Below are 11,238 nucleotides of genomic sequence, written 5' to 3' on the forward strand. Positions count from 1 at the left end.
ACATTATCCTACAAACAGTTGCCCAACTCCCTATCTACCATGCTAAGCCAACTACTTTGACCAACATGCAACTATCATACCATTATTTACCTTTACTTATCATTGTTATTGATCATTATTCTGGACTGCTAGAGTTAGTACCATAAGCACATCATACCTCACACTCAGAACAAATATTTCTCCTCAGATCTGCACGAATCTTCTGGGTGACCTATTTTGTTCTTAAAACAGCACATCTTTCCAAAAGATGAGGAGTTTGTGCCTTTAGATGATTCTTTGATTCAAGAGCACTAAGAAAACATAAAGTGAGTTTGAGTTGTGTAGTTTAATGACCTGCATTTGTGTTTGATGCGCTGCACATTATCACCTCCCTGGATTAAATTAATTGATGTGTGCAAAGTTTGTAAATCAGGCCTTCACTAGAACTGATGACAAGCGGAAAATTATCAAAAACATTCAGTGCTATTTCTTGTAAATCAAAGAGAGCACATTTTTTGACAGATTCTGAGCAGAACTGCTATTAAATTGACACATATGATGCCAAAAATAGAGTTGTCTTCTTTGGCTCTTTTGTCTCCACCATATGGATCAAATTACTGTGCAGCACACGGGGATTTCCCTCTGATCCCATACCTTGGCTTTTATGTATGGAACAATGACTGCAAGCCTTTAGATTCATGCTGTGTCTGCCAGCAGCTGGAGTGCATTGTCATCCTTAATACCGAGCGCGAATAACACTGTTTTTCCATTTGCCTGCCTCGCTGTGTTCCCGTGCCCAGGGAAAGCCTGTGTCCTCAAATGCCTGTTGGATATTCACAAAGTCTTCAGAGAGAACGACCCGGCGTACATACTGAACGACCTGTACATCACAGACTACTGCATCTGGATCCAGAGGGTCAAGTAAGTCCACTGACGCACGCACACAAATCCATCCACTCGCATCACACATCAGAGACCTTCATCTAGAGAGAACTGCCTTCAGAGCCACGGGAAGTGCCACTCAGCCCCCATGATGCATCGGTGCTTTAGAGGAGAGGATTAGATGAGTCATTTGTCACAGCAGGACCAATTGAATGGCCGAGCCGGCGAAAGATGCAGTCTGCCTTGTCTTTATTATCATGTGTCAGAAGTACCATCAGTGAGTCTTAAAAGAGCCAGCTGCACCCAGCACATTCTCTGTATGAAACTTTGAAAAGTGCACATGTGTGTTCTGGTCTTCTCAAATCATCCGTGGGTGTATCCTTTCAACCAGCACTGCAAGCCAAATATGTGAAATCTGCACTTTCTTCCCAAACGATACAGGTCCGATGGCTCTCTCTCCTCCTCCTAGTTCGTATTTAACAATTACTTACACATTTGAAATGTGAGCCCGCGAGCACATTCAGTAATGAGCTCTGTTTTACTCTTGGCCGGGGTTCAGCCAAGTGGTGTGCTCGTCTGGAAAAAGCCCAGTTGAAAAATGTGTGCCTGATGTTGTAGGCTCGACGCCCAGATGCAGACACGATAAAAGGTCTGCAGGGATTTAGTGGTCTCCCCCCACCCCACCCCTTCCTCACATCCTCACTTCTACATTTTTCCAGCTCCAGTCTTAAATTCTACTTTAAAAAAATGCAGTGGATGTTTGGTATGGTGTGTCCCTTTTCGTGTTCAAGGCAGAGAGAAGATGCACACTCTATCTTACTCTGTAAGCACATAGAGCTGCTGAGGCTGTGTCAACTCACTGAAAAACTCAATCAGTCTCTTCTCTGCTGAGGGGCACCGGAGCACTGTTTCCCCTCCCTGCTCCTCCTTTCCTTTCCCCCGCTGAACATTGGAACTAAATGTCAGCTTGACCTAACATGCTGACTCCTACTACGCCCTGCATCGATCATTAAATGGATTAGCCCGCGCTCTCTTAGCACTGACCTGTGATTGAATTGTGACGTTTCTCTCTGATAAAGAAAAGCTACTTTTTTTTCTCATCACCACATATAAGCTGTCACATTGTGAAAAAGACACACGGATTAGTAAAACCACTTCTATCACCTCCAGCCACTTGAGAGAGCAACCAAGCATGAATGGCTTTTTTTGTTCTCCGAGTATGGGTATTGAGGCGCACACTCAATAGACATTACATACAATCTCCACTTGTGGTTTATGAAACTATGTTCCCATGTTTGCGGTGTAATATTAAAAGGAGCCTGCAGTCAAAATGTAAAGCAGCGCAGGAGAGCGAGGTCTGTTCTCTGAGGTTTGCAGTACAGCGGTGATTTCAACAGACCAACCTCTGCTATCATACATGCAGTTTATTGTGGCAGCCCTTTTGTGTTTTGTGACAGGTTTGATGACAGATCGTGTAGGCATTGTTTTCCTCGGTGCAAGATATTCCCCTGTGCAGGATTTGTCATCCTCCGCTAAGTGAGTCGTCTCTGGGAGCCAGGCGGTTAGATGAGATGTAATCTATACCCCCGGTGCAATCCCTGTATCCTGTCATTCCCTGCCGCCAACGAGGCAGACGCGATCAGCTGCACATGATGGACATGGCGATTAATGGATGTTTGCTGGCTAGGGGGGGGTTGATTTATTTAATCTCAACGCTGTCTCACATGCATTTCTACTCCTAAAGTTCCTCTGACTGCCGAGACATCAGTCTCAAATTTACAACCTCGTAAAGACTTCACCGTGATTTAAGCCCTGGGCCAGGCAGGCGCTCTCCTTGACTCTACACAGAATCAGAGCAGAGCCCCTGTGTGCTGAAATCAAGAGAGCAACCTCAAAGTCCATTGAGCCTCACATTGTCTTAGTGATGTGGAACTTTTGTTTTTTTCGCAGGAGTGGTCACTGTTCCAGAATTTAACACACACTTCCTTTGTTGGAAACTGTTTTAACTTCGCCCTCACACTCCCGTCCAATCCTAATTATCTCCGAATTGTTAGCAGAAAGTCTTATTCCAAATGGAGCAGTAGCCTCCTCAGTCTGTTAGTTTCAGTGTATGCTTTTGAAGGTCTTCAGCTGCCAAAAACCCCTGCAGAGTTGCTGGACTGCAGAGAAAAAAACCGAGTCGCCTCACTTTCTCTCTCTTTGTTTTCCCTCCCTTTATCAAAAAGCTTGGAGACGTGCCAACGTAGATTCACGGCAGCCAGCACAGACAAAGCTTATAAGCCTGGTGTTGTGTTACAGTACCTCAGTTAAATCAGAAGGGCCACAACTTCCTTTTTCAGCACCGGTTCACTCACAACCACCCACCCACCCTTATTAATTGGGTCAATTAGATTCTAGCAAGGAAAAAAAACACCACAGCATACAAGTGATGTGCTCCGGGGTTTGTCTGAGAGGAGGATAAAGACATTAGTGGAAAGGCAAAAAAAAAAAAAAATTTGGTTCTCCTTTTTTGTTTCTTTTGTGGAGCAAATGTGCGAATTGTCTTTAAGATGTGTGAAATGGGCAATAACACAATGCTCCAAAGACTGGAAAATTGACAAGAAATGGTTTTAGGGATGGGCTCAGCCTCACACCATAACAGATGAATGGACAGACTCAAGTAATTGTGAATGGTAGGTGTGAAGTGAGCAGTTCTCAAAAACAAAGGGTGTTGTTTTCACTGTACAAAGGAGTGCGTGCTATAAAAGCATGTGTGCAGCACCGCATGAAAGCCACAAAGGAAGCTGACAAAAAATGAAGTTGTAGACATTGTTTTATTTTTGGAGGACTGAGCAGCCCTCAGTGGTTCCACACACTCGCTCTACCTCCCTCGCCTCATTCATACGCTGTATTGTGTCCATGACAATGGCCGTCAGGGAGAGTTGTCGGCGGCTCTGACAGCAGCTCCCCCACAGGGAAAAGCATCTGGAGCGCTAACGACTGGGAGCGTCTCAGGGCAACGAGGTCAAGCATAGGGTCAGCATGTTAGCTGAGGGCTGCGGTCAAACGCCTTCAAAGTGCACTTATGTTAACACCCACCCTCCACTCTGCCGAGCACGGGCTGTCGGTTCACCTTACTGCACCTCTGTGTGTTATTTTAAAGCACAAGGCACTTATTACACAGATTTTCACATCAGCCACTCAACACAATAGGTGTTTTTATTTTATTTGCTCTCAGGTTTTCTCCCTCACAATAAAAATGAGGTATTAAAACTTGTTTCTGCTGTATGCCACAGCTGATGTGGCACCCAGATGTTTGTTTTGAAGGACTTCTACCAGGCAGCATCACACAACTGTCAAATGCCTGTCCTAAAAGCTTTGAAACAGATAATGGAGCTGCTCTATCTGATGTTAGCCTCAGCACTGAAGGAGATCTTTAGAATCCCCGCTGTGGAGAACAAAGACACAAATGTTGCTCAGCTAACACGGATAAGTAGTACAGATTTCCTCTCAGCATGAGTCCACTCCAGATTTTTGCCTTGAATACACAGGCCTATCTTAAACACACACTACTGCTTGCATAACTTCCACTACCCATGTTTGGAGTGCCCACTTCAGTTAATGCAATTGATTTTTGTGATTTTTTGCCTGTCTGTGCAGCTTCGAAAGCTCTTGCATCTAGATGGAGGCATATTAAACAAGAGCACCTTGCATTGTAAATTCTGTCATTTCTAGATTTACACACACAGTGTTAAACGTGGAATATAAAGCAATGGTTAAACTTGTAATACAATTTTAGGACCTAAATGTCTGTGTGATTGCATAAATAAAGGTCAAAGAGAAGACAGTAAAAGCAGATAGCAAAGAGCCAAACATAGTTTTTAGTAAGACTCCCATAATCCCAACAGAAGAGAAACTTTGACCAGAAAATTTTGAAAAAAGTTTCAAATTCAAGCCTTAGGGCTTTATCTTTTTTGAGCAAAGACCAAATCAAAGCCTGTGATACTAAATCTGTCACTTATTGATAAAAATTTCAGCTCAGCTTTTAAACCTAAACAGTGATGTGGGAATTACAACAGAACAGTGTCAGCTGAGACACGCTTTTGAAGAGTTATTCCACAAAAAGTCAGTGCATACTTAATGTTGGTCATAATCCAAGCTTCGTATAAGAAGCACAATTAGTCTGTAGCAATGCTAGCAGCTCCACTGAGACTGTACTTAAACAGGCTCATTGTTGAGCTAAGTTGTAACAGAAGAACAGAATTGCACCAGCAGTTTTACTGTCAAGATGTTTACTAGCTGTTAAGCAGACAATGTTTATCATGTTCATTGCTTAGTTTAGCATAGAGGTATTGTAACATTTGCTGATTAGCAGTAAACAAAATATAATGAGTGATGCCTTAAAGTTAGTATTTGGCCATAAACCAGAGCACTGGACCAGTTATGACCAGATAGTGGAAACAGAGGAAAAATTAAGTCACCAAAGGTTTTTTTAAAGGAGAACATGAATACATGTACAGAATTTCAAGGCCATCCATCCAATACAAAACAAAAATGGCAAAAAAAGGCAAAAAAATCCAAGTAAGATGATCATTAAAATCATAAAAGTTCATTGTCTGGACACCATTGATCCCTGTGCAAAATTTCATGACAGTCCATCCTTGAGTTGTCAAAATATTAAAGTCTGGACCCAAGTGGACAGTCAACCACCAGAGTCTGCTGTCCCCACAAAACTGGGCACTTTTACAACTAATGTAAATACAGGACGTCACATTTGAGAGTTGGATGTATGCTTCCACCCAACACGTTTATTAATAATCTCAAAATTTTTAACCTGAGAATTTCTGTACAATGGTTATAGTCAGTTGTGAAATTGCTGCACTCATCGTATGTAAGTTGGTGTAAGTTGCCATTGGCCATGCATTTCACACCTTGTCCCCTTACACTATCTATTTACAAAGTCTCCCAACGACAACAGCACAAGTTTTCCAAGCGGTTCGGATTGGGCAGTAAGGCAGCCCTGCTAATTTTTTTCTTTGAATTAGCCATTTTAATTATGGTACTTGTCTCCCTGAATGCAAATATTCCACTAAAACACCCCACCAGATATAACTGTGATTGTTTTAAAGAATTACAGTTTCCCCTAGTAACAGAATGATAATGAGGCACGGTTAGACCATTGTACACAGCTCTGTGTCAGTGCTAGTCTGGCCACGTGAAACGATTCCCACGTATGGCTGCAGTAAATTTGTTGAGTCAACAGTTGTCTCAACTCGTGTGTCCTTGGGCAACACACTGAACTGCAAATTGATCCTGATGGTTCCCACCTTGCATGTGTGTGGAAATGGATGAATAAGCAGCAAAACGTGTTAGGCTTGGTAAAATGCAAAGGTAAAAAAGTGCTTCATAGGTAGAGTTTATTTAACTGATATTTATGACACAATCTCATGAACCATTGATGAGTCTTTCAAATGCACAGTAACTCTTTTCTGAAGCACTGTAAGTCTGAACTCATGCATTGGCTCAGCGGATAAATGCATCTGTGTTTCTCATTTCTGGAATCGGAGCGGCTACCATTGCCTCAGACCGTTCCAGTATTCAGTCACACTGACGGATCGCATCTCCTCATGTCGGCTTTTATCCCCCTCAGCTAGTGAATGATGCATTCGCGAGTTACTCTGAGGAAATCTGGTGCTTATATTACACAGATTTATACATCTGAGGACAAGCTTTATCTGAGATGTTTTCAAGAGCACAGACACGCTGAATGAGTTGCTCTTTCAGTGAACACAAGCCTGATGAAAGAAATGTCAGATTGTAATTTAGCTCGGCTCTTTCGCAGACACAGACACCACACGTACACACACACACACACACACACACACACACACACACACACACACACACACACACACACACACACACACACACACACACACACACACACACATATATGTGCTCTCTTTTCCCATTCTCATATAAAGACTTTGGCAGATGGAGGCGTCTTTGTCTCGCCAGAAGTTTTCCAACCTTGAAAAAGCCGCCCCTCCTCAGTTTAATGAAGGCAAGCCACAACAGCAGTGTAGTAATGACTGGATTGTGTACAACATTATCCCTCCCCCTCCTGGACACAGTCTTTGTATTCACCGCAGGCTGAGCTTCTCCCACCACAGAGCAAGGGAGGGGAGAGAAAACAAGCGCACCTCTCCAATGCTAACTCAATAATGACTTCCCACGGGGGAAAGAGAATACGGGGCAGTCTTTGAAGTGGCTGTGCTGCAGGAGAGTCTTCTGCCCCAGCCTCGCTACATGAAGCTCTCACATGGGCTTTTATAGAGGCTGGGACCTAAACAGGCTCCATGCAAGTTACACACACTTGTCATCATCAGTGAAAGATGGAGCAATGGCTTGAAACCCTTTACTTGTTGTCTCTGTATAAAAAAAAGTCGTGCTGGACTTGGGGAACTTGGCTATAGTGGCTTTCACACTCAGTTATCCAAGGAATGCAGTGGTTTTCTGTGTTCACATATAAGTCACCTCCGCAGACAGCTTATGTGCTGCCGTGATTGTGTATGGAGACTTACCACTGCCCACGCAACACAAGGCATCTCTGGTGTTCGTCTTTATTTTGTATTCGGAAGACCTGCCAGTGTGGTGCCTTTATGTGCTACTGTACAAATTGGAAAATCAGCTCCCCTTACACAGACGCTAGCCAGACTAATTTCTGTGGTCTACGGATGGCAGCGTTGGCGAGTCAGTCCACCACTTTGGTTGAGACTGAAATATCTCGACACTTATTGGATTCATTGCCATGAAATTTGGTACAGATGTCTGCAGTCTCCAAAATGATGAAACCTAACTACTTTGGTGATTCCAGATTGGTATTTTCACCGCAGGGCTTGATGGGTGTGCTACAGTGAATATGGTATTTCAGGTTTTGGCTGCAAGATCACTTCATAGTTTGTTTTGGGTTTTTCATGGATACACTTGATATCAAGTCTGTCTTTCTTCATAGTCTTTAGAGATGCATTTGTTAGGAAATGCAGCTTAGATAGCGGGAGAATATTTGTGTGTGTTTTTCCTGCTCTCACAACTCCGAGACTGAAACCACACGGGAAGATTTTACTGGTCCTGAGTTGGCAAGCTGCCCGAGGGTCTTAGCAGGAAAGCCGACTTTGGCAGCTCTCAAATTCTGCCACATTGTGTGAGAAACATTTGTGGATTAAGGGGCATGTGAGAAAGGGCGTTCCACTTCCAGTTTCTTTCTTTCTGTTTTCCAGTGGCCAGAAAAGAGTGTATGCCCATATGATGCAGCACCACTATAAGATCTGTTTACACAGTCCCTCCTGGGCTCCTAAATGAATGCACAGCTAGTACATGCTGCTTCCATAAACACTTTACTCACCAGAATAGGGAACTCATTAGGACTGCACAGTAATGAGGAGCCATCCTGGTGCTCAGCAGTGGGTTAATTGGGCCAGAGAGGGCAACAGGAGCCGAACGTGTGTGAATATGAATGGCAGCGGAAGAGTAGCCCCTCCAACACATACCCCGTCTACGCATACATACACACCAGCATAGCTCCCACACACTTTCTCCCACTCTGAATAGACAGTCTGAATCGCAGTGACCCGCAGAGGTCAGCTCGTAATCACCATGGCAATGGGGGCGGCACACACACCCTAACCGCACTAGGGGACGAATAGCAACCACTTAAGTTTTTGGCAGCATGGCAGGCATTCCCAGCGTGAATAATGTGCAGGCAGGGGCCTCCACACAATCTGATGGCTTTACACAAACAGGGCCTTGTAGGAGGACATTCATCAGCAATAAAACACCTTCTCTTTCTTCAAGCAAGTCTGCTGTGTCTTCTGCAGTGACACAGCTATAAAACTGAAGTGACTGGACAGGAACATTGTTTAATGTACTGTTTTGTGAGGGCACTCTCTTAATCTTAATCTTTTGAGGCATTTCGTCATGGGGCTGCAGCTTGCAGTCATTCTCCGTCCAGACTTTTATTGACTGTATTGCAGTCAGACTCCGTGCAACTCTGCAGTCTCGTCGGCCTCTTGAGATTTCCCTGCTTTCATTCTCCAGAATGTATTCACCTTCTGTTTGTTCCCACTGCAGCATGATTGTTGGATCTTTTTCTCTCTCTGGCATCCATTATATTCTCAGTCATTGTTGGCCCACTCTTGAAATTGTTAAAAGGGATCACAAGTGCTTTCTTAAAAATATGAAAATCACATCTTTTATGCTGTGGAAGGTTTCTATCAACCTCCGGCAAGAGTGGATTGGTTGTAAGCAATCTTTGTTACCTCTCCTCTCGTTCAGTTTCCAGCGTTGGCTTAGCTTTTCCATATGTAGAAGTAAAAATGAATGTATGTTTTTGCATGTTAAGGTGGAGGAGGAGGAGGAGAGGTGTGCCTCTTTCTGTAATTCCTCTCATTCTCTTATCACCTCTTGCAGGGAGAGCAGCGGTGGGGGAAGGAGAGGATCCCGAGCCCCGTGTATCAGCAGCACTCATCTTCCTACATTATTAAACATCCATATTTCCATATTTCATTGAGCCCCCGTCGGCTCTGCAAATCGTGGTCTACTTAGCATTCATATGAGAATGGGATTTGGTTAATGGGTATTAGATTTGTAGATGGTTATCCTGTGGCTATGTCTTTAGTACGCAGAGCCAGTCGATCAGTCAGTCCTCGTGCCTCTCTCTCGGGTGTCGCTGATGATGTTGTAGTTGGATGTCTCTTTTTTTTTTTTTTCTCCTCCCTCTGTGCATCGCCATATACCAGTTTTGTTGAGGTGAAACTTTTTGCTTTCCTAACTTGTCACTCTTCTTCCCAATCTTGACAGGTCAAAAAAGGTGACAGACTTGTCCGCGGCGCTACAAAAAGCATCCCTGCATAAAAAAGATCTGGAGCTGGAGCTTGATGAGCTGGAGAACGCGGCGACAATGGTGGCGGAGGAAGAAGAGCACAGAGCTTCCAGGAGTGCTGGCGTATCCTGTGGTGACAGCAGCAGTGCCTCCAGTGACAGCAGCAGCAGCAGCAGCAGCAGCAGCAGCAGCAGCGACTCATCTGAGAGTGAGGAATCTGAGGCTGAAGGACAAGGCTGCACTGAATCCGAAGAGGGAGGAGGAGGAGGAGGAGGAGGAGGAGAGGCGTTTAAGGACAACCCTCTACAGCACCAACCCTCCTGCTCTGTCTCTCCCATCCCCCAGGCACCCACAAGCGCACTCCTCTCAGCAGAAAAAAAGAAGGTGAACTCCCTTCCTTCAGCCTCAGAAGGTTCCAGACAGCTGATCGAGGAGCTGGGGGAACGGGTGGCCGAGGAGCTGAGAGTCTCTGCTGACTCCAGCTGCACAGCAGAGAGACGCTGTTCACAGCTGAGCGATGCTGCAGCAAAGACTGAAGGAACATCTGGGCGGAGCAGCAGTGGGACTTTGTTAGAGCCGAGCGCTCGCAGAAACCCTCTGCTCATCATCCAAACACAGGAAGATCTCAGTGATCTTGAGAGGGACTTCATCAGTTGATAGCAAGTGTTTTGAACTGTAAAGTTCATGTAAGTCATTTAAGAAAATGTTGTTTTTTATGGTTTCATTTATGTGTTTTAAATGTGTTATTGCTTCTGTTGTTTTTTGTTTTGCCAAGCTATTATTTTAATGTTTTACCTCTCCTCTAAAGGAGTTTGGTTTCCATAATGAATTATATTTTAATAATTGATGATTTTGCAAAGCCTTATTAAAATTTCTTTTTCACATTTCTATAGATGCTTTCATAAACTTTCAAGCACCAATATACAAGATTCATAGGCAGCTTGACCTTTTTCCCCCTTGCCTGTCTATATTCCAGCTCCCTACTTGGTTTACAAATACATTCCTACTCTCTGAACATAAAATGTTTGATTTGATATGAATTATTCCTGCTCCTTCTTAATTACTGAAAGTAATTCAACAGCGTCTGTGAGCTCAGTTCGGTGTGCTGGCAGTGATCTGCCAACACTGTGGAAGTCCTCTGTTACACATGTATATTTACATAACCAAATTTACATGTTTAGCCTGCATATCCATGTTGGGCTTTAATAAACAAAACCGGAAAGCCATTCCAGGAAACTCACAAACATTTGTCATTGTTGTATGTCACTCAGCACTCAAAAGTGCCTGGCAGAGCTACTTGGAGGGAGCTATTCTTTTCCTAATAAATAGCAGGAAAAGCAAACCCCTTCCTAAAGCCCCGCCATTGATTGAAGTGGAAAACACTCTGTCTGCACTAAACAGGGCAGCGGAGCAAGCCGGAGTGATTGATTCATCTGGCGTGAGCGGAGGAGCGCCGTCGACACAGCTCAATATCATCGGCCGCGTCTAACAGGCGAGAGAAAACAAACAAGGAAGCA

General features: G+C 44.1%; 1 protein-coding gene across 1 annotated transcript in view; it reads left to right on the forward strand.

Annotated features, from left to right (window-relative positions):
* Window positions 1-10,965, forward strand: part of shq1 (SHQ1, H/ACA ribonucleoprotein assembly factor) — a 39,026-nt gene extending 28,061 nt beyond the window's left edge. Inside the window, exons 11-12 of the mRNA XM_023299705.3 lie at window positions 780-900; window positions 9,700-10,965. Coding sequence (XP_023155473.1) covers window positions 780-900; window positions 9,700-10,378 — 800 coding nt within the window. The 3' untranslated portion in view covers window positions 10,379-10,965. The remainder of the gene's footprint in view (window positions 1-779; window positions 901-9,699) is intronic.
* The last annotated feature ends 273 nt before the right edge of the window (window positions 10,966-11,238 follow it).

The sequence above is a fragment of the Amphiprion ocellaris genome, chromosome 5, assembly GCF_022539595.1.
Source record: "Amphiprion ocellaris isolate individual 3 ecotype Okinawa chromosome 5, ASM2253959v1, whole genome shotgun sequence".
Lineage (NCBI taxonomy): Eukaryota > Metazoa > Chordata > Actinopteri > Pomacentridae > Amphiprion > Amphiprion ocellaris.